Consider the following 24,634-nt stretch of genomic DNA (forward strand, 5'->3'; position numbering starts at 1 on the left):
ATTTCACTATAAATACACCTCAATTTTTTATCATGACCCACCATTAATTGTGAATGGTTCTTGAGAATAGTGATTTGTAAGTAAATTTTTGTAAATGTTTGTGTATGTATTGACGTTCTAGGTTATTAGTTTTAGTTTGTATGTAAATTTTAAGTTTTAATAAAGTTTCATGATTATTTGAGTGATTTGCATGATTTTCATAACGTGATTTATGAGTGGATTGTAAAGTTTCTTCTTTTAAGTGATTTGTGAGTGAGTGTTGTAAATAATTAATTTTCGGTAGTTTTCTTTGAGTGCCGATTTTGATTTTGACATTCCTTTTGTAATTTAGAAAGAGAAGGGGGTAAAATAGGCATTTCAAAAGAGGACACCATTGCTCCCCTTTCCTTATAATAGAGATTTAGGGAAACAAATTATGCAAACTTTTGTAAATTTTATTTGATTCCCCGTGCTTGTATAATAAACTTATTAGACTTACCTCAAATTGTCGCAACTTTAAACTTAGCATCCCTTATTTGTGGCGTGTGTAGATTTTAGTTCCACGACACATCTCTCAATTTGTAACTCCAAATAAGACATAGATGATATCACTTTCATAGACTTTTCTTCAACACTCTCCTAAATAGTCTCATTTTTGTCAAGATCCCTAACATAGCCCGTGATGATCAGCATCTAATCATAACACATTCACCTTAATCTTCTTATAAATTATAATAATAGTCGTCATGTAAAAGGGGTGCACTCAATGGAGAATTGACATACACAAATTACTTCATGACTTGAATGAAGGTAACGAGGTTTCCCTTGCTTCATGCAACACTAAACTATAGTACTACCAAGCAACTTTAAATTGAATTGAAGTATGGAGAGTTAATAAAAAAAATATGCCAATTTCAACAGCCCTTTATAATCGGTTGGCCAACTGTATTATTTACCCATTACATTTATTGCCAACAAAAGATGTCCACAAGATTTATCACAAACCTTCTTTTTAGTCATTTATTCTCTTACATAATCACACCTACCCTTTCTCTCTCTCTTCACTATTATCACTCACAACGAGTAATAGTGTAGACGTATGGTGTAGTGTAGCTACTAAATTTTGGCAATGGATAACAATGAAGCAGCTCCAAACATGGAACAACAAGAAGCACCACCTAATAATAATTTAACAAGTAACACAAAAATACAAGTATCTTTTTTTGGATTATTTACAACAGCTGATACATTGGATTATATTTTGATGTTTATTGGAAGCATTGGAGCATGTGTTCATGGTGCTGTGCTTCCTGTTTTCTTTGTGCTGTTTGGTGGTATGATTGATACTTTGGGAAAATATTCATCAGATCCTCATCAAATGGCTGCCCGTATATCACAGGTGGATAAAGTTTCTATTTTAGTCATGATATATATATGTTGCTTCCACTTTTAGAAAATTTTCTTGTTTATTTCTGTTTGTGTCTTTGGTCCAGGCTTCTTATAGTGTAATGCCTAGAAATGACTAACATATGTGAGAAACTTTTAGTCCACTTAAATATGAAGTAATACTTCATAGGTCGTTATTCTTACTTATGTATTTTCATTTTCGTGGAAGTACAAAAGATTGTTTGGTTGATTATTTAGAACAAGAATTTTCTTAGGAAATTTTTACTTATAACACCAAATGCCTACTACAGGCCAAGCAGCTAAGAAGAAGTGTAAAGAACGAGAATTGTTTAAACTAGCATATTGGAAGATCAATCGACCAAAATAACATGAGCGGCTACAATATTATAAGTTTCTTCCTCTTGACCAAATCTGTAACCTTCATTAGCAGATTCATTTTCTGTGGTTTCCCTGATCAAACTAGAAGTTACCAAGGAACCATACATAACACTAAATAGGGAGCTGCCGAATACACCATCTACACCTAACATGTGAAATGGGTTCATCATATTTAGAATTTTTATATCTTTGGTATTCCATCCTTTGCCAACCAAGCAAAAAATCTTTCACTTTTAGAAAACTGTACAGTTTTCTAATGTCAACTAAACAAACACTTAATTAATTTTTAGTATGATAAAGTGATATTTATGAACGTAGGCAAAAATCTACGCCCTGTGAATCTTGTGTTTGTGTGTCTAGTAACCAATTATCATTGTATTCGTGTGTGGTACGCTCTATGTTTGGGTTGTCCTTAGATGATGAGTACAATACAATGATATATAATGCTGAAAAACTGAATGATAGTGTTAAGACTTTGTCTTCATTTGGGTTGTCTTTGGTTGGAGAATATTTTCAATAGAAAACATTATCTACACAAAATCAATGTTTCCTTATTTTTCAGTTCATCCTAGCGAATGAAGAGCTTATTCTTCTTTTAACTCTTGGTTTCAGGGAATTTATATAGTATGACTTAACTCACACAATAAAAGCTTAATCTATTATTTTATTATCCTATTGATATATTTCGTTTGTTGAGGGAAAACATATTTGTAAATTGACGTATCTTTGCTTTGTTTATCCCAAGAGCTATTGGAGAGAAAAAGGAAAATTAAAATGGAGGAGATAGGATAGAGGGTGATGCCATGATTTACAATTGGATAACTTATACACAAACAAAGGTCAACCTATTAGATCACAATTTTTGTACACTAAAATCAAGGTTTCATCATCTTATTCTTATATGGGGTAAAAAATGACATTAATTGGTGCCTCAGTTATTGGTAATTTCCTATAATATTTGTGACTCAATATACAATCTTTGTTGTCCACAAAACATCTGGACGTCTTCTTGCTCATGACGGTTATAACATTAGGATTTTCTCATAAAATGGATAGGAGAAGAGAAAATGTGGCATTCTATGATTCTATCTATCTATTTGAAAGAAAATGTATATCATAGTATAGGAAAATATTTTTGTTAAATTCCATGTATGTTGTGCACATGTGAGTTATCCCACATTGAAGAAAAAGAAGAAAAAGTACCACAATATAAGCGAGAGGAGCTACTGCTACTATTGCCAATTGGTTTTACTATGAAACCTTTTTTAAGTTTGTATGTGGATCAAATTCAGGGAAGATTTCTTAGATTACTTTTTCCACCAAAACGTTTTGAAAACCATTCATGTTTATTTGGTTACAATTTTAATTCTTCAGCAGTGCTCCCCTACTTTTGAAAGATTTCATTCATTTGTTCTTGTCATTTGCAGAATTCTTTATACCTGGTTTATCTCGGATTGATAACATTTGCATGTTCATGGATAGGTATCTTCTACATCTTTTTAGCTTACACGTTGATAATGGCGACAAATTCTTCATGTCTTTGGAGAAAATTCCTAGTGTTTCTTTTTAAAGAATAATTATGTTTGCAGGAGTTGCATTTTGGATGCAAACAGGTGAAAGACAAACAGCTCGCTTGCGTTTGAAATATCTTCAAGCAGTTTTAAAAAAGGATATGATTTATTTTGACACTGAAGCACAGAACCAAAACTTAGTCTTCCAAATTTCTAGTGATACAATACTAATACAGGATGCCATAGGTGATAAGGTATGTCTTTTCTTATTCATCGACGATATGATATGAAGCATGGAAACCTCTAAGGCCTCATGTAGTCAGAGGGGTAGATGAGAGTGTGCAAGGAGCCCAACAGCATAAGGCTCCAAAATTATAAAGGCTTCAAAATATATTATTTTGAAAATTTTACTTCATATTTGAAGAAATCACCCTTGTTTCCCACTCTTAATAAATTTGTCAATGATTTATCTCTAGATTTTCTACTTTCCATGTTTAGAACTCTAACTTTCCATCTTTATTTTCTATAAATTTAGGGGCCCAATTTTCATATTAGAACCGGGGTCCCAAAATCTTCAAGACGTCCCTGCATGTAGTTATATTTCCCCGTCTGCAAAATCCCAGCTGTTTTCATGCTGATGACCCCCCGATCATTTGAGTATTTTGCTGCTGGAGTGTATGTGCAATGTGCATTAGTTACTCTTCTTTGCGCCTTTTATTTTGCAGATAGGACACAGCTTGCGCTACCTTTCCCAATTCGTTATGGGTTTTATTCTAGGCTTCGTGTCAGTGTGGAAGCTCACACTTGTCACCTTGTCTGTTGTTCCTTTAATTGCTGTTGCTGGAGGAGCTTACACTGTAATTATGTCTACATTATCACAAAAAGCTGAAGCTGCTTATGCTGAATCTGGCAAAGTTGCTGAGGAGGTAATTTTGCCAAATATTGATATTGTAATCTGATTTTATTCTCTTAGTTGATGAGGTGATATTAGTAATCGAATCTGAGTCGGGTTTGGATCGGATTTTCATGTCTTCATATGCTTCTTCGGTTCAAGTTTGATTATTTTTGAATTGTCATCCCTACTTCCATCTAAACTAGTGCAGTTCTGTCACATTCTTCTAAAATTCCTCTTGTGTATATTCCTTGTGTCTTCAATGGATCAGGTTATCTCACAAGTTCGTACAGTTTATTCATTTGTGGGAGAGAAAAGAGCAGTAGAAAGATACTCTAGATCACTTCAGAAAGCTGTAAAATTCGGGAAGAAGAGTGGACTAGCTAAAGGTCTTGGTATTGGTTCTACTTACGGACTTCTGTTATGTTCATGGGCTTTACTTCTATGGTATTCCAGCATACTTATCAGGCATCATAAAACTGAAGGAGGCAAAGCATTTACAACAATTTTGAATGTAATTTTCAGTGGATTGTAAGTCTTTGTTCCTACTTCCTAGGCAAAGCAACACAGTATATCATATACTTCGTACTAATTAGCCACGCCTCATTCAACTGTTGTGTTTTGTAGTGCACTTGGTCAAGCCGCTCCTAATCTTGCTGCAATAGCTAAAGCCCGCGCAGCTGCTACAAATATAATTAGCATGATTAAGTCTAATACTGACTCTTCTAGAGAGTTTGCTCCGGGAATAACATTACCGAAGATTGTGGGGGAAATTGAGTTTCGCGAGGTGTGCTTTGCTTATCCTTCACGGTCTAAGATGATCTTTGAAGGTCTGAGTTTCTCTGTTTCTGCCGGAAAGAGTTTTGCTGTGGTTGGTCCTAGTGGTTCAGGAAAAAGCACTATTATTTCCTTAGTCCAACGCTTCTATGACCCCTCTGCAGGTACTACATTTTGTCTGTAATCAATTTAGCTCTGACCATGAAGGCCTTTTTATGGTTAATTTATGTGTCATTTATTATCAATTACCAGGAAATATACTGTTGGATGGACATGACATACGAAATCTGCAGTTAAAATGGTTAAGACAACAGATGGGATTGGTTAATCAAGAACCAGTCTTATTTGCTGCAACCATAGCAGAGAACATTCTATATGGTAAAGAAAATGCAGGTATACAGCAAGTTGTGGAAGCTGCCAAAACTGCAAATGCACATTCTTTTATTCAATCTTTACCTGATGGTTATCATACCCAGGTTGGTCTTCTTATTAGTTTACCAGGTTCTGCATTTGGTAGTATAAAATAGACCATAAAACATTTGAGGGAGGACTCTTTTCCGTTAAAGGGGAAGTTGTTAATCAGTTCAATCTGTACATGCATAAGTATGACTAGTTTACTAGCAAGATTTTGCTACACGGAAATGTTTCTGAAACAAGGAAAATCTCAGGTCCTAACCATTTTTTTATGGCAAGTAAGTGGCGGGGGCTTCTTCGGAAACAGACTAACCTAGGTCCCATCCGTTTGCATGTTTTGTTAATGGCTAGGATAATGGTGAAGGAGAGGTCCCAACCATTTCCATGCGTCATACTTCACTACTATAATTCTCATGAATCTTAGGTTGGTGAAGGTGGAACTCAACTTTCGGGTGGACAAAAACAACGAATTGCTATTGCAAGGGCTGTGATACGAAATCCGACAATATTACTCCTTGATGAGGCCACAAGTGCTCTTGATTCAGAGTCAGAGCTTGTTGTTCAGAAAGCACTAGAGCAGATCATGTCACAGCGAACAACTATTGTTGTTGCTCATAGATTGTCCACTATCCGAGATGTTGATCAAATAATTGTTCTGAATGGTGGAGGTGTTGTTGAATTTGGAAGTCATGCACAATTGATTTCCAAAGGGGGAGAATATGCAGCATTAGTCAGACTACACTCATCTGAAAACCAGGAAAAAGCTGAAAAAAGCTATAAACAAACTACACAAGTCTTGAGCTATTCCGAGCACACCAACAATGTTTCTCCTTCACAAGATATAAAACCAAATTTCTGTAGAGAGCAGCCAATAAGTAAGAATAACAAGGAGGATTCAAAAACTACAGATTATAAGCGGCCTTCATTTAAGGAACTGGTTATGCTTAATGCATCAGAGTTTCCCTATGCAATACTTGGGTCTATTGGGGCTGCTTTGGTTGGAATACAAGCTCCTCTGTTTGCCTTTGGTATCACATATATGTTGACGGCTTTTTACTCGAATAATGAAGCCAGGATCAAGCATGATGTTCAGATAACTGCATTTGTGTTCCTTGGGGTTGCTGTCATTACTATTCCCATATATCTGATGCAGCAGTACTTCTATACCTTGATGGGAGAACGAATCACTGCTCGGGTTCGCTTGTTAATGTTTTCAGGTTCAATTCTTCAACTAGAGTTCATGCTACTTCCTTTGTCCTAGAGCTAAGTTAATACTACTTGAAGGAATGGAGATCGAAGAGGGAGAAAAAGTATAGAGAAAAAAGTGGGTGACTGGTGAAAAAACTCAACTTACAGAAAAAATTTCGAGAGAAAATCATCAGAATGAAATATGTTAACTTAGCTCTCGGATGGAGGGAACTTTTTTTACGAAAATCAAATCATATGATCCACTCTAATTATTGAGTCCCTATTTATTTTTCTTATTGCTCTCATGGCAGCTATTCTGTCGAATGAAATTGGATGGTTTGACCTAGAAGAGAACAATGTTGGCTCACTGACATCAAAGCTAGCAGGCGATGCAACACTTGTTAGGACAGCTCTTGTTGATCGTCTATCAACAATTGTGCAGAATACAGCTCTCATTACAGCAGCCTTTGCCGTGGCTTTTAAGTTAAGCTGGCGCATTGCAGCTGTAACTATTGTCATGTTTCCCTTGATAATTGGCGCTTCTGTGGCTGAGGTACGCTTAGGGTTGTCATTTTAGTGTAGTCATCATTCGCGAGCAATAAGTTATGACTCATGTGTTCAGATCACATACATTCTACCAGGTAGTTTGTCGAAGTTTGATATAATAAGTCATCCCCCCTTTAACATTCTATGATTTGTTTTGTTATTTTTGCAGCAACTTTTCCTCAAGGGTTTTGGAGGGGATTATACCAGTGCATACTACCAAGCAAACTCCTTGGCTCGAGAAGCTATCTCAAACATAAGAACTGTTGCTGCATTTGGAGTTGAAGAACAAATCTCAAAGCAGTTTGCCATGCACTTAAAAAAGCCAAATAAACAATCTCTAGTACGAGGCCACATATCAGGTTTAGGGTATGGCATATCCTTATGCCTCACATTTTGTTCCTATGCGCTCACCCTTTGGTATGGTTCTGTTCTGATAAAAGACGGGAAGAGTAGCTTTGGTGATATCATAAAAGCCTTCATGGTCTTGCTTGCTTCAGCCTTTTCAACAGCTGAAGCGCTTGCTCTTACACCCGAGATTCTGAAGGGTACAAACACACTAGGATCCATGTTTAGCATTATTAAAAGAAAAACAGCTATCAACTCTGATGATCCCAAATCAACTGTAGTAACAGATAGCAAAGGAGAAATAGAGTTCAGAAATGTAAGTTTCAGATACCCAACGAGACCTGAAATAATGGTTCTGAAGGATTTGAGCCTTAAAGTTCCTGCAGGAAAGAGTCTAGCAGTAGTGGGACAGAGTGGATCAGGAAAGAGCACATTGATTTCCCTTGTTATGAGATTTTACGATCCATCTTCTGGCTCGGTTTTAATTGATGGGATCGACATTAGAAGCTTGAATTTGAAGTCTCTAAGACGTAGCATAGGGCTAGTACAGCAAGAACCAGCACTATTCTCCACTACAGTATACGAGAATATCCAGTATGGTAACGAGGCAGCTACAGAAATCGAGATAATGAAGGCTGCTAAAGCAGCGAATGCTCATGGTTTTATAAGCAGAATGCAAGAAGGATATGACACTCGAGTGGGAGAAAAGGGGTCCCAGTTATCCGGAGGTCAGAAACAAAGGGTGGCCATTGCTCGGGCAATACTGAAAGATCCGTCTATCCTCTTACTAGATGAAGCTACAAGTGCACTCGACACTTCATCAGAGAAGCTTGTCCAGGAAGCCCTCGACAAGCTCATGCAAGGTCGGACAACAATCATTGTAGCTCACAGACTATCAACTATACGTGATGCAGATAGTATTGCAGTGATGAACCTAGGAAAAGTGGTTGAAATTGGAAGCCATGAAGAGCTTATTAGCATCCAAGGGAGTGTATATGCTCAGCTGGTTGACTTTCAACAGGATAAAACTCAGTTAGTACCTTAATCTCTCTGTAGATGATGAGCAATTGCCAATCGGTTGTAACAAAAGCAAAAAGGGAACAAAAGGGAGAATTCACTTTTATTCATCTACTAGGTTTTGGACCCGTGCATAATGCACGGGAACATTAATACAATAAAAATGTTTATATATCCGCTACATTGAAAACATATAAACGATTATTTACGTTTACTTGATCAAAAACTTTGTGTTTAAGAGAAATACACATTTATATTAATTATAAAGTTGTTTAACAGATACATGATATTCATATGTTTTGGAAGACTTCTTTTTGAGCAAAACAAAATGTTTTAAAAGCTACTTCATCCGTTCGTAGTCTAATATAACAATGAGATTTTTACACTATTCATTCACTATCATACCCTTGCACTATAATTGTTATTTTTATGTAAAGACAAATATAGTCATGTGGTGTATTGTTAGATTCGTCTTGATATATACTTTCAAAATATCAAATGTGTATAATTTTACTAAATAGTAAATAAAAATATTAATAGTAAAAATTGAGCATTGGCAAGCGTGAAAACCCAATTGCTGCAGTAGAAAAAGAACGGAGGAAGCATAATATAGTCAGAAGCAATTATATCATCATAAGTAAAGCCAACAACACCTTAGGACGAAGATTGGAATTCCAGATTTTCTTCCACACTCCCGATACAATAGAATCGCCAACAACTGTATGGAAATTCTTAAAAAAATTAATAAAGTGATGGTCTTATTTAGTAGAACATACCAATTTTGGTGTAGCCCCATAGAAAGCCATCATCTAAGGGTTGAGATGGTAAAGGTTAAGGATCTCAACCGCCTCAACAGGGAGAAAATTTGCACGAACTTGATTTTCATCCCAGTAACCGGGGGGGTCAATCGTCTCAGAAACTCTCTCTACATTACATCTTCATTTTTTCCTCGAAATGGCCTTAAAGTATTAGACTTCCCATTATCTTTCTGATATAGGAGTACTATTAGGCAATTTTTAACAATGACTGAGAAATGGCTACACAAAATTGGCCATGACTGAGAACTGGTCTCGGGAGATACAAACCCACCATGCGATAGGGATTGTCCTTGACTTTTGACACACGCCCGACCAACTAAAATTGCCTTTTCTGAAACCTCAGAGGAAATTTGTTCCATCTGACGGAATGAGTACCATACGGGGTATAAATACCTTATTCCACGTTGCTACCTAAAATGACCACAATTTCGATGATATATTGTATCATACTTTATTTCCCATTTCATCTGGTGGAATGAGTATCATACAGGGTTTCCCCACTCTACTTTTTTCCTAAATACCTTATTCCCCGTTGCTACTTGAAATGATCACAATTTCGATGATATATTGTATCATACCTTATTTCCCATTCCATTTGACGGAATGAGTATAATACAGGGTTTCTCAGTTCAGTTCAGTTCAATTCAGTTCAGTTCAGTTCAATTAAATTCAGTTCAGTTCAGTTCAGACCAGTTCAGTTCAGTTCAGCTCTTGACAATACTTTTACTCTCACATATCACTATTCATTTCAGTTCAATTCAGTTCAGTTCAGTTCAGATCAGTTCAGTTCATATCAGTTCAATTCAGTTCAGTTCAATTCAGTTCTGTTCAATTCAGTTCAGTTCAGTTGTTTTATGCCGAAGAGAACAGGCCCTACTTGTATAATATATGTGTGTTTTATAGGTTCTTTATAAGATGTACATTTCAATATTATCTTCTACATCAAAGAAAAAAAAACCAAAACAAAGTTAAATAAATTAACAACTTTTCCAATTCAATAACTTTATTTGATCTTTTAAAATAGTTTCATTCTATTATAAACCAATTAAACTTGAATACTTATAAATCCCCCTTTTTTTTACATATAAGCTTGACAATTAACTCATCTTGTTGATTCACCTTCTAAATTAGTGTCGCAATGCTCATTAGATATCTCTCTTTCCAGTCTAATATCGTCCACACGATTTATGGTTTAAAAATTGTAACATTACTTTTATATAAAATTATAGATAATTATTTTACTTGTAGTTCCCTAAAATGACCACAATTTTGATGATATATTTTATCTTACATCATTCCCCATTTCATCTAACTGAATGAGTATTATACAATATTAATTATATAAGAAAATCATGGCGCTGCTTAACTTTAATGATGAATAAGTGAGAAATATCTATTTTAGCAAGGAAACTATATTTAATCATGCATATAAGAAATAATTATTGATATCCTATAATGTCAACTACTTCATGATTCACTCATACTTTCATATATAATTTGAGTTTAGGATGTTAAATTTATGAACAGTTATATTAGTTTTTTTTTTTGCAAGAATAATTAGTTAAAGAATATTGGATTATATTGAAGAAAAATAATTACTATTCTTAGTTTCTTAATACACGCAACATATTTCTTTTTGGGATATTTCATAAAACTTGCAAAATAATTCGCAAACTATTATAAAAATTAAAGAAAGCTTTATTTTATAATTTAAGCACAGTGTTTGTTTTCCTTCTCTTCCTACTCTTTTATTTTATAATTTTTATAGAATGGGCCAAATTCAAAGTGTGTGAATTTTCTTTAAAAATGATATTAATCAAGCGTAAGTTCATAAGTGTATGTACTTATATCGTTTGTTTCATTTGAATGTAAGAATGTGGGAAAATATTTGAGTGACCCTAGTCCCTAAGCCTAAGGTTGTCAACCTTCTTAGTCGCAATAATAGAATAATATATTAATATATATCCAATAAATTGGAGAGAGAATTGCCATAGATTAATGTTTTAATGTATTCTTGACCTTAACTTTTTAGTAGTGAGAAGAATATCCATTTTTATCTTTAAACAACTTATCTTGTCTGACATTTTCTTAATTCTCCCTTAAGTTGTCTGAAAAACACTTAATTATTATATCTAAATTTGTTTAATCTTATCTAAATTTTCCAAACTTATATTATCATAGTTATGTCAAAATTAGTTAAAGTAGACAGATGCTTATATATTGGTTTTCATTTTTTTTTACCTAATTCAATTTCTTGAACATATATATAGATGAACTCTTATTTTACCTCTCTCACTTTAACTTTGTTTTTTTTTTAAAAATACTTTTAGTATGTATTGGTCATGGATATGTTTTTTTTTGATTAATATTAGCTTACCTAAACCTTTGGGACTAAAAATTGAATATTTGAGTTGTTATTGTTTTTGTTATATGTAATCTCTAGTCATAATCTCGGTGTGTTATATTTTTTTCAACAAAATCATCTTTTTAATTCTTGTTTGGTAATAAAATAAACTTGCATTACTATTATTATTACATTTGCATATTTTCTTGAAGGGGCTAGCATCTCGATAATGGTGTGGTATTCATTACCAAAAGTGAATAATATTAAAAAAAAAACTTATTAAACCAATGTACCCATTGGCTTGAAATTAGGTAATTTTTAAATTAATTATATATATTATATAAGTTTGATAGGTGTGATGAAAAACTTAAAGTTGTTATACCAACGCACCCATTGGCTTGTACTTAGCTAATATTTATTTTATATTTTAAATTTCATATTTGACTTTTTGAGTATCTTGTATTAGTGAAAAACTTAAAGTTGTTATATCAATTCATCTTTTTCATTGTATATTTTCTCTCTCCTCTAAATTGGTATTTAGCTTGAAAATAATTCCATAACTGGTTTTTGTGAAAATAATAAGAATGACCGCTAAGATAATATATGATTTTCGTTTTTTAAAAAAGATAATATTTGATTTGTTTCCTTAATTGATAATTGGTTGATTGATTCCTTTAGTTATTGTAGTTGATATTATTTCCTTCATTGTTACACAATCGGATGAATTAATTGATTATTGTTAAAATTATTTTTAGCAATGCCATGTGGCATAAGCAAGCATTAGGTCGAAAAGTTGAGGGTGAAGGAGAACAGAGGAAGGTTGAGGTCTTGCCACGTAGGACAAGTTTTTCTTGCTTTAATATTATATATGATTATCTAAATTTTCCAAACTTATATTATCATAGTTATGTCAAAATTAGTTAAAGTAGACAGATGCTTATATATTGGTTTTCATTTTTTTTTACCTAATTCAATTTCTTGAACATATATATAGATGAACTCTTATTTTACCTCTCTCACTTTAACTTTGTTTTTTTTTTTTTAAAATACTTTTAATATGTATTGGTCATGGATATGGTTTTTTTATGATTAGCATATTAGCTTACCTAAACCACTTTGGGACTAAAAATTGAATATTTGAGTTGTTATTGTTTTTGTTATATGTAATCTCTAGTCATAATCAGTGTGTTATATTTTTTTCAACAAAATCATCTTTTTATTTCTTGTTTGGTAATAAAATAAACTTGCATTACTATTATTATTACATTTGCATATTTTCTTGAAGGGGCTAGCATCTCATGATAATGGTGTGGTATTCATTACCAAAAGTGAATAATATTAAAAAAAAAACTTATTAGACCAATGTACCCATTGGCTTGAAATTAGGTAATTTTTAAATTAATTATATTATATAAGTTTGATAGGTGTGATGAAAAACTTAAAGTTGTTATACCAACGCACCCATTGGCTTGTACTTAGCTAATATTTTTTTATATTTAAATTTCATATTTTGACTTTTTGAGTATCTTGTATTAGTGAAAAACTTAAAGTTGTTATATCAATTCATCTTTTTCATTGTATATTTTCTCTCTCCTCTAAATTGGTATTTAGCTTGAAAATAATTCCATAACTGGTTTTTGTGAAAATAATAAGAATGACCGCTAAGATAATATATGATTTTCGTTTTTTAAAAAAAAGATAATATTTGATTTGTTTCCTTAATTGATAATTGGTTGATTGATTCCTTTAGTTATTGTAGTTGATATTATTTCCTTCATTGTTACACAATCGGATGAATTAATTGATTATTGTTAAAATTATTTTTAGCAATGCCACGTGGCATAAGCAAGCATTAGGTCGAAAAGTTGAGGGTGAAGGAGAACAGAGGAAGGTTGAGGTCTTGCCACGTAGGACAATTTTTTCTTGCTTTAATATTATATATGATGCAATTTTAAGTGTTTGAAGTTCCAATGTATTGTTAGAAAGGTAATTGTGTATTGTATAAAAAGAATTGAGCAACAGAAGAAAAAGGGAGACACGATAATTATAGGCCGCGCAATAGTCCAATAGATGTCACTTAGGCTATGTTTTGTTCACCTGAAATATTCTGATCTGAACTTATCTGATCTGATCTGAACTTATTTTTTTTGATATGATCTGATATAATCTATCTGATCTGATCTGAACTAAACTGATCTGATCGGATTTACAAGATCTTATCTTTTATAAAATATATTATTACTATTATATTATTACTTTGTAATTCATTATTATGCAATACATTATAAGATCTTATTTATAGTATTACTATTATTATCATTTTATTTCTATTACAACTTTTACACAACTTTTATTAATAATAAATAATTATTATTATCATTATTATAATAACTACAACAATTATTATAATCATAACAATAATAATTATTACTAAAAATAATTATATAACCCAAGTCATTAATTTATAAGAGCACTTATACAATGTTTCACACTTTCCCTTGAAAAAATGTTTCACACTTGAGAAGTCGGCATACTCAACTCTTTTTTTTCATATAAAATAAAATAAGATATACAAACAACTATGACTTGCCCAAAAAAGAAATAAATAGCGTGCAACTTCAAATAGTTAGAGAGATTTGGAATTCGGCAGGAAGAGGTATACCGAATCTAAATTTATAATTTGTATCTCGCACTTAGCTTATTTTGAAATGTAATCCGAACTTAGTAGTTTCGTTGTCATGAATTTGAGCTATTATATTTTATATATTTCTTATTTTTGCGTCAATCTTATGTTCTTAACACGTGACTTTTAATTTTCTATTATTTAATAACAACAAAATAACTTAAAATAATAATAACAATGACATTTATAATGATAACAACAAGATTAACAATAATTACCAATATTAATAATTAATAAGTACAACAACAATAATAATGCTTTTGAACAAATGTACTAGTAAATAATAATACTCCCTTTGTATTTTTTTATCTTTCTCACTTATAATCTTGACACTATTCACAATTAGAGAGAATCTTTTAGAATTTTCTCAATATATAAGAAAAAATATAGTCATGTGGGGGTATTGTTTGATTCGTCTCAATGAGTACTTTATTAATATTCAATTATTATGATTTTACTAATATGTAATGAAAGATATTTAATAGTAATAATGAGTTTTTAAATATAAGTATGATTTGATCTGGTTTGATCTGATCTGATCTGGTTTGATCTAATCTGATCTGATCTGATCTGAACTTATTTTTTATGATCTGATCTGATCTGACTGATTTAATCTGATTAGATCTGAAATAAGCAAAAACAAGGTGAACTGAACATAGCCTTATACGGTTAAACCTATCAATCATGAAAGGCATCCGCGATGTTTATACTCCGGACTCCGGAGTAGTATGTCCACCTCTTTTTTTAGATGATCGCATATTAATAAATTCATCACCATCAACCTAATTTATAATGCACTACCAAATAAGGGTTCAAAATTAAAAGTAAAAAAAAAAACAAGTACATCATCATATTAAGAAGAGTTACCTTTAGCATTAAAAAAATATTAAGAAGAGTTACCTTAATAGTAGTGTAGCTTAAGCGATATGGGAATTTTGAGTATTATATAACGTATTTGCATTATGCACAAGAAATAAAAAAATTTAAGATTAGATGATATCAACTTAGCCAAAAGTTGTTCTTGGTTCTTTAGAATGTTGTTGGTTTTATTTACGAAATACTTATTCTGTTTCAAAATACTTTACATTTCTCATATAGAGTTTGATCTTGACTCTGGACAAACATCATGCTTAACACATGAAAGTTGGAGCCGAAGTGGTTGTTGTGACTCTAAGTCAATGTTATTTTGATGATGATAAACACTTTGTGCTATAACATGTATGGATGTAACAGTGATCTAAAGAAGGTATCAAGATTGGAGGTTCATGAAAGCTCAAGAACTTAAAGATATGGAAGCTTAGATTTTGTTATACTCTTAGTTATGATTATGCAATTAAAAGTTTAAACTTTATGCTAAATTAAAAATGTAAAATTAGGATGGTTATCTATTTTCTTAGAGTTAAGAAAATAGGTAAGTATATTAATTTCATGTGCCGATATAAAAAGGGGAGTTTTAGTTTCGAAATTTAGTTTATTTAAGAAATCATTTTTTATAAAGACTTAGAAAAAAGGTTTTATAAAAACTGATTTAAAGAGAACATTTTGTAAAAGAATTTTGAAAACAAATAGATTTTTAATAAAGAAAAAGAAAAAAAGGAAACTGATTTTTGATAACACGTTTTTTAGTTAAAAGTTGATTACTAGTTGACTTTGGAGAATTCTTATCTTATAAGGATTGGAAAAAAAAAACAGCTTTTATAAAAGATTAAATTTGTTTTTGAAAAGGAAAAGTTTTATCTCTTAATTTTAGGAAAAAAAGATAATCATATCTTGAAGAAGGATCTTCGTTCAGTAAAAAAGTTATATAAGGGATAAAGACTCAGAATAAGAACTCACGTGTTGAGATTTAATTTCGGAGATTTTGAGAGCTGAAAACTGATTCCCAAAGTACAGAGTGTGGCACAAAGTTCTAGTTAGTGTAAGTTACTATACAACGTTTGTAACAGTCCTCTGTTTTGCTTGAATAAGAAGCACGCTTTTGAGGATTTATTCTTTTTGTAATTTCAATCATTACTAGAGTTAGTAGTGGGAAATCGTATTGTATCAAGAGTTTGATATTTTAGGATTCAAATAATAAAAGAAGTTGTTTATGTGGACGTAGATCTCAGAGGTGAGATTGAACCACGTTATTTCTCGTGTCTATTATTGGAATTCATTGTTTTCGTGTTTTGATACAAGTTAGTTCTCGCAAAAACATATATCGGAGAGTTTACGAGTGAACAACATAGTGTAAGGCACTGTGCCATAAGAGTGTTTTTGCGTAAAATAATTAGTTTTTGTCACTCAATTCAACCCCCCCTTCTTGAGTGTCACCTTGTACTCCAACAAGTGGTATCAGATCAGGCTATTCTCAAAAGGCTCATCCCTAGAGAATAGAAGTCATGAACATGCAATAGACACACAAAGTGTCCAATTTTTAACGGAAAAGACTACGGATGTGGAAGGCGAGGATGTTGATCTACATCCAAGGATTGGACTATGAATGCTGAAAAATCATAAGGAGAGGACCGGTCCTTATCCAAAACAAAGATGTTGCAGGAGAAATGGTCGACAAAGAAGAAGATGACTATAATTCACTCGATTATGCTAAGACCGAGAAAAACTACAAAGCAATGAGTATTCTCCAATATGGAATCGGACCTGAGGAATACTTAAGGATCTCGGCTTGCACTACATCGAAAGAAATATGGGACACACTGGAGTTGGCCCACTAAGGTACGGATGAGGTAAAACAATCTAGAGTAGATTTGCTTGTCCAACAATATGAATTGTTTACTATGAATAAGGACGAATTTATTAAAGATAACCTCTCTAAAAAACACATACATTCATACATACACACATATTTTCCTTCAGGATTCACAATTGCTCTTCCCGAAGGTTGTCAATCTCTCATACCCAAGCCACGGTATAATTCTGACGGCCCTTGAATAAATCCTTTTATTTTTATATTGAAGTTACTAACTATTTCTTTTATGATGTAGAACTTTAATATAAAAATCGTTCCTTTGTACATTCTAACTTTTTCATTTTTTTTATTATTCATATTATGCATGTTATATGATTGTCCTATTTAATGCTTTCATCACCTCACATGATTATTTGCTAAACAAAGACCTAAAGAATTGTTCTAATATTAATAAGATAATTTGGACAACTTGTTAGGTTACCAGTAATTTGATTGCCTTATAACATATCACTAAACAATAGTCTTTTATGTGTTTCTTGAACCAACCTAGACTAATTTTTTTTAGGGTGCATGAAAATATTGTATGGTTATTCTATTGCATAAAAATTGACATGAATCGGTATTAAGTAGATCAGGCCAGCAATGGGAGACATGGTCCCTGACCGTGTTCGTACACTCACCCCCTAACTCAATCTATGATTCATTGACCATCTATGGAGTCAGGACGTAGAAATCTACATTAGATAAGTCATGAAGTTGTACCAAGGTTTCCCATATCCATTTAGGTTTATGAGTTTTCCTTTAAAGACTTGTTGGCGACTTCAAATGGTTTTCAATAAAACCATTACAATGAGATAGTCAAATATGCGCTCATCCCGCATAGTCGAATTAAAAAAACGCCTACAATTTTGGTGACTTCATTGGGGAGGATTTTTTTTTAAATAAAATTTTAAAATAAGTGGGTGAAAATCGAAAAATACGATTCATACTCTTTTTATGCTTTAGAATGACATTATAGTTTTGCATATGCATGGCTATTTTTGAAGCCATCATAAGGACAATTTACCTTGCCTCATTAGCGCATGTTCTATGCGTGAGGCCACCCCTTCGGGGTTTGCGCTTTGTCCTTCCAAAAAGCTTCATGAGCGATAGTGTTGGATCTTAATCATAAGCAAACCTACCCAACCATGGCATTGTTCTCTTGTTCTTGACTTGAGAACTGGAGTGCGTCTTACACATGGCCACCTCTTAATTAAGGAAAGGTATGAAGCGTGGGATCAATATCTTTGTCATGGACCCTTTTAGACTTAACCTAAACCTGACAATAGTTTCAAACGTAAAATTTGACTTGAGCATTTAGAGCTTTCACTGGGGATTTTTCATTGTGAAGTTGATTTAGGCAAAGTTAAATATCGCTAGTGACCATGGAATTGTTGTAGAGTCTTTCGGAGAGAAGGAGAGTTTGGATTGAAAAATAAAAAAGGTTTAAATTTATGACTTAAATATATGTGGGTGGGAAAAGGCTTTAACTTGGCTAGTTTCATACTCGAGTGTATGCTGGAATCTAGAATGAGTATGCTCTTGAATTCTAGAAAGTCAAATCATTAGACCTTGGCTAATTTTTTTTATTTTATTGAATCGGTCGGATCTCGAGATGAGGATTCCTACGTATCCTTGCGGAATCCGATTATTCGTAGTTTCGGATCTGATTTTTTTATTATCATTATTTTTTTGTTCCCAAACTTTTGCCTAGGCTGCCCTTTCGGGGTTTCAACCTAGCAGGCTTGGACATAACATGAAAAAGGAGTAGGGTTTGATGAAAGGTTGAAGGGTTTAAGGCTTGAGGTTTAGATGAAGGTTTTGTTGGTTGATTAAGGTAGGATCAAGAATTTAGATTGTATGTGTCAATGTTTGGATGGATCGAAGGGTTTGAATGAGGGGTAGGACTTATGTGTAAGCCCCTTGACTTTTTATTTCTTTGGCTTTTTCTTTTTGCATTTTTCTCTTTTTGCTTGGGGCGTTTCTTTTGGTTTTGCTTTTACTTTTTTCTCACACTTTGAATTTTTTCACTTTTTTTGTTTTTACCTGACATTGATTTATTTAAATGTAGTGAGGCTTGCATAGAAGCTATTGGTTTAGGGTATTGGAAGGTTTAAAGTATTTGTGGAGCATTGATTTTGAAGGGATATATGGAGATGATGGTTTATGGATGATGGAAGGAAGAAGGGAATAACTCTTGGTCCAAAATATGTCCATTTTTCAGTTTTTAATTTTCTAATTTCAGATTTTTTTCTTATTTTATTACTTAAGATTATTAGGTGATTTGAGTTTCATCATTGAATTAGAAGCATAAATGATGGTGAAGAGCCAATGAACATTAAAAGAAAAATAAATGAAATGAAAATGGAAAGGTTATAATAGATGAAGTACTTAAGTGACATTTACTCGATGGGAAAGGACAGAAATGGCTTAGGGTGCGGACTCTCTGACTCATCCTAGGAAACCAGAAATAGAAGACTAAGCCTTTGAATAGTTGATACACTGCGCAAAAAAGTGGTGTTGGTGATGTTGATTCTCGTTGTAATAAGTATTAGTAGTCTGTTGTCATCGACCATGTTTCGCATATGGTGTTTCATACTAGATGTCAGATGTTCATTGTTCGGTTGGAATTATCAGTAGAAATATTGGTTGCACCTTCTAAATTTTCTTTGAGGTGCAACGTCCGGGGTAGACCTTATGGAAGTGATCGTGCCTCTAATGTGAAGGTGGTGAACCCTATTGAAGTGATCGTGCCTCCATTGTGAAGGCGGTCAAAAGTAATCTTCAGGACTCTAAATGAAGTCGGGGTGGTGATAGTGCGATTGATGAGCATTAGAGTTGGCTCACATTTTGTTCCTCCTTTAGGCATTCCTAAGTTATAATCTCTCGATCGGTCATGAACAGAATCGGTTGGACCTTGTAAATTTTGAGAAATGACGTCTTCTAAAGGAGAAATGGGAATGGGAAATTGAAAAACGAGAATGGGCCTAGATTTGACATGAACTAGACTTTTATGGGCCTAAGATGTACTCTAATGCTAGCAGACCTAATATGAATGCATGGACTCAAATTTAGATGGACCTAATTATTGTAGACACATAATCGTGTCTCTGCGTTTAGTATCTTATGATGACTAATACCACGCTCCAATTGGTCCAGATTGAGGAAAGAATACAGAACAAGTCTAAAATAAAATGTTTTAAGCCAAAAACCATATTCTAACTCATTTTATTGACCCATTTCTGAAAACTCTTTTTATAATATTTTTACTAAGCCCACTTTCTAAAACGTTTCAACATAACTCTAAAAAGCCCATGTTTGAGTAAAACCTTTAAAAAATAGTTCTTATGAAAGCCCAATTTTATAAAATCCATTTTCTAACCAGTTTAATTAATAGAATTAATTAATTTTATTACTAAAAATATCTTTTATAAATATAATTTTTTTTCCAAAGTGTACTTATTTCTAAAAGAAATTTTAATATTTTTTTTTATAAACCTACTAAGTATTTTCTAAAAATCTTTTATAAACCTAATATCTTTTATAAACCTATTGCAATACAACTAAGTGAACTAACTAAACCTACCTACACTATATAAAAATATATAATACCTCCCTCGACTATCTCATAACGACTAACTCAAAACACACGACTCACAACTCAAAACACACGACTCAGAGCACAACAACAACAAACAATTCGGCAACAAACTAATCCCTCACAAACTCCCTCATTATTCACGCCAAAATCCTTCGAAAACCCTTGCTGCTACACTTCGTCTCCCCATACAAATTTCCACTTCCTAAGATTCACACTTGTCACCACAAGAACCTGCACCATCTACCATAATTCATCATCACTACTAACAACTACACTTAGAGCACCATTATTCACAATTGAAAAAAAAAATCATCCCACTCTCTTTCTAACTTTCTCTCTCTAAAAAATAACATCCCACAATCTTTTCTCACTCATCTCCTTAACAATGAACCATTTTTCAATCAACCCAACTACTTTTTCCTCTCTCTCTTACTTTTTGACCCCACCCAACTACTTTTTCTCTCTCGTCACCCAATCACCATCATACAATATTTTTATTATTTACTTTTTAATGATATGAAATATTCATTACTAATTGATATTTTATTATTAATTAATTAAATTAATAATTTTAAAATTATAATTATCATTTTAATAATTGAGTTATCGACATATTTAGCTCTTATTAGCGTTTTCATTAAGTAATTAAATACGAAATTAGTTACCACTATCTTATGCATACATAATTAACGATCTACTAATGAATTCATGAGACACAATTAGCATTTTTAATATAATTTTAAGACCGAAATACATAAAAATGCTACATTGGTGCGGCAATTACAAACTTAATTAAGAAAAAAAGTACATAAAACTTAACTAAGAACGAAAAACATAAAACTTAATTAAGAAAGAAATACATAAAATGCTCTTAATTAGCATTCCCACCAAATATTCGCTATATATTGGCAACCAAATCACGTTTCAAGGAATGATGCACATGTTGATCTTCAACTGCATCTCTATTGGCCATGTACTGGTTGATATCTACGATTCGATCATGATAATATTCAAATTCGTCCCTATTATTACTTATGTTGGTAGTGAATTCGGTAGTATCTGTGTAGTGTGCATACGTATCTCGTTCATCTTCCACAATCATGTTGTGCATGATAATGCAAGACAACATGATGTCATTGAGAATTTCCTCATCCCATGCGAGGGATGGTCTACGAACAATAGCAAACCGAGATTGCAGCACCCCAAATGCTCTTTCTACATCTTTTCGAGCTCCTTCTTGGTGTTGAGCAAATAACTTGTCCTTGAGAGTTTGAGGACATGTAACTGATTGAATGAATGTTGCCCAATTCGGATATATACCATCAGTGAGATAATAACCCTTATCATATTGGTTACCATTCACCGTAAACTGCACGGGTGGTTCTCGACCTTCTAAAACATCCCTAAACACAAGAGATCGGTGAAGAACATTTAGGTCATTGCACGAATCTGGTATCCCGAAGAAAGAATGCCATATCCATAAGTCACGATCAGCAACAGCTTCAAGAACTAAAGTAGCAACACCAGCTCTTCCTTGATATTGTCCTTTCCATGGAGTCGGACAATATTTTTATTCCCAATGCATACAATCTATGCTGCAAACCATGCCCGGAAATTTCGTGATGACCCCCTTCGTGATGACCGAATCTGAGTAGTCTAGCCAAATCGTCTGGAGTAGACCGTCTCAAGTACTCCGCACCAAATTTCGTGATGACCCCCTTCGTGAATTTCATCAATGCTATTCGAACTGTGCTTTCACTAATTCGCACATACTCGTCAAGCGAATCCGCCGCTACCCTGTAGGCAAGCATTCGGATAGCCGCTGTTCACTTTTGTAGGGGCGATAAACCTAACTGACCCATATCATCTCTTTTTTGAGTGAACAATACATCACTTACAACGACACTGTCCATAATTCGAAGAAAGACATGTCGCTGCATTCGAAATCTTCGACGAAATAAACGAGCTAGATAGACTGGTTGATCAGCAAAGTAATCATTGAACAATCTTCTATGACCTTCCTCCTTGCCTCGATTAGGCCGTGAATGACCTTCTTCATTATCATCAGTCACTTTTGCTCTTCCATTCGTTGGTGTTGGAGTTACATTTGATGTAAGAGTTGGAGCAAGTGGTTGAACAATATTGGTCAAGAAATCATCTATTTCTTAATCAATTATTGCTCGTGATGATCTTCTTTCATCAGAACTAGAAGAACTAGAGGAACTTGAACGTGAAAAGTTTAAGTTGAAGGAGTTCATTCTTGTGTTTAGATTTGGTGTGAGAAAATGGTGAACAATATTGTGTTTGGGTTTGGTGTGAGAAAATTGTGAACAAGGATGCTTGATTTATATAGCATAAAATAATGTAAAGGGAAGTACAATAATGTAAAAAGCAGTACAATAATACATAAAAATAGTCTAATAATGTTAAAAGTAGAACAATAATGTAAAAAGCAGTACAACAATGTTAAAAGCAGAACAATAATGTTAAAAGCAGAACAATAATGTAAAGAGTAGTACAATAATACATAAAAGCAGTACAATAATGTTAAAAGCACAACAATAATGTAAAAAATAGTACAATAATACATAAAAGCAATACAATAATGTAAAAAGTAGAACTATTATGTAAAAAGTTGTATTCATATGTCAATTCATATAATAAGTAAAGCTTAAAATTTACACAAGTACATTTATAAACCTTTTTTTTATTAAATGAACTTAAACATACAAATGTTAACTTTTACAGAAAATTCTACGTAAACATAAACATAAACTAAAATTTAAACTAAAACATAAACTAAATTGGAATGTAAACATAAACATAAACTTAAACATGAAGTCCACATTTTCATAGCTTAACTAGTACATAAACATAATCACTGAAAAATTGGATTATTCGTCAACCATGCTGTTAGTGTCTCAATCACACCCTCCTCAAATGTTGTCCGATTTTCCTTTGCATACAATGCTTGTAGCAAATCCATGTTCTTATGATACTCTTGCACTTTCTGCATCCTGGTTTGCAACGCTATTTCGTATTCACCACCATCATCATCAACATCATCACCATCACCATCATCACCTTCTTCATATTCACCACCATCATCATCAACATCATTGTTCGGATATGCATCTTCTTGGTATTGGGAAAATCCATAATTAGGATCAAGTTGACGATATAAAAGGTTGGCATTTTCAGATGGTGATTCATGGTAGAGGTTATCATATTGAGGAGAAGCATTTTGAGAATTTTCTCCCCTTTGATTGGTATTCTGAGAGAGTTGATGATATTTTGATTGATTTTGAGAAGGTTGGCGATAATTTAACTGATTTTGAGAGCTCATTAAGCGATTTTGTTGCCTACGCATTTGGTCTTTTGAGCGATTCTGGGGTTGATTTCTTATATAATTAGAAAGATTTGGATCCATAACTATAAGAATTTGAAAATAAAGAGCAATGGAAGAAGAGTTAGAACAAATAGAAGAAATTAGTGAAGATGGAGAAAATTAAGTGTGTCCAAAATATAGCAAAATGGGTCTCTATTTATAGATCTCGAAAAAATAGAGTCGTTGGTAATTTTATATTTATTTATATTTTTTAAAATATAACCGTTGCAAAATTTACAATGGTTATATTTCAATTGCCCAATCGAAGCCAGCCATGTGTCGTAAGTGCCAAATGGCACGCTAACACGCGTGTTAGCTACCAGCTGCAGCGTGTCACTTTTTAATTCTTTTTTGGCTTGCAACGCAGCAAAACGCAGCGTTTTGCTACGAAGCCAGCCAAAAAAAAGTTCAAAAATGATGACCAGGCAGTGGGTCCCACTCCCACGCCTGATCATCTTTTCACTCACCACAACCCTTTTTTTCCCTCAATCACCCCCATTCACCTCACAATCTTATTATCAATTGTCATTAAGAGCATTTTTTTCATGATCATCAACTTGATCTTATTTCTCACTCATGAATAAGGGTGCTCTTATAGGTTTAGGAGTATCACCCTTA

General features: G+C 33.0%; 2 protein-coding genes across 2 annotated transcripts; one reads left to right on the forward strand and one right to left on the reverse strand.

Annotated features, from left to right (window-relative positions):
• Positions 1-985: 985 nt before the first annotated feature.
• Positions 986-8,732, forward strand: LOC104905624 (ABC transporter B family member 13). The gene is made up of 10 exons (XM_048646740.2): positions 986-1,378; positions 3,192-3,246; positions 3,354-3,529; positions 4,001-4,201; positions 4,439-4,698; positions 4,795-5,108; positions 5,197-5,420; positions 5,783-6,575; positions 6,858-7,099; positions 7,262-8,732. The coding sequence occupies exons 1-10, from the start codon at positions 1,109-1,111 to the stop codon at positions 8,480-8,482; spliced, it is 3,756 nt and encodes a 1,251-aa protein (XP_048502697.1). The 5' UTR covers positions 986-1,108; the 3' UTR covers positions 8,483-8,732.
• Positions 8,733-21,526: 12,794 nt separating this feature from the next.
• On the reverse strand, positions 21,527-23,644 carry LOC104905625 (uncharacterized). The gene is made up of 3 exons (XM_010694216.2): positions 23,535-23,644; positions 22,232-22,425; positions 21,527-22,173 (listed from the first exon to the last, which is right to left on the reverse strand). Exons 1-3 carry the CDS (start codon positions 23,642-23,644, stop codon positions 21,527-21,529), a joined length of 951 nt encoding a protein of 316 aa, XP_010692518.2.
• Between the last annotated feature and the right edge of the window lie 990 nt (positions 23,645-24,634).

This window comes from Beta vulgaris, chromosome 1 (assembly GCF_026745355.1).
Source record: "Beta vulgaris subsp. vulgaris cultivar EL10 chromosome 1, EL10.2, whole genome shotgun sequence".
NCBI classification, from domain to species: domain Eukaryota; kingdom Viridiplantae; phylum Streptophyta; class Magnoliopsida; order Caryophyllales; family Amaranthaceae; genus Beta; species Beta vulgaris.

Coding starts and splice junctions, on each gene's coding strand:
- LOC104905625 (XM_010694216.2), bottom strand. CDS start 23,644: ATGCAGAAAGTGCAAGAGTATCATAAGAACATGGATTTGCTACAAGCA. Junction 22,426..23,534: donor ATTGAGACACTAACAGCATG/GTTGACGAATAA, acceptor GCTTGCCTACAG/GGTAGCGGCGGATTCGCTTG. Junction 22,174..22,231: donor TCACGAAATTTCCGGGCATG/GTTTGCAGCATA, acceptor CTCCATGGAAAG/GACAATATCAAGGAAGAGCT.
- LOC104905624 (XM_048646740.2), top strand. CDS start 1,109: ATGGATAACAATGAAGCAGCTCCAAACATGGAACAACAAGAAGCACCA. Junction 5,109..5,196: donor CTTCTATGACCCCTCTGCAG/GTACTACATTTT, acceptor ATCAATTACCAG/GAAATATACTGTTGGATGGA. Junction 7,100..7,261: donor TTGGCGCTTCTGTGGCTGAG/GTACGCTTAGGG, acceptor TTATTTTTGCAG/CAACTTTTCCTCAAGGGTTT.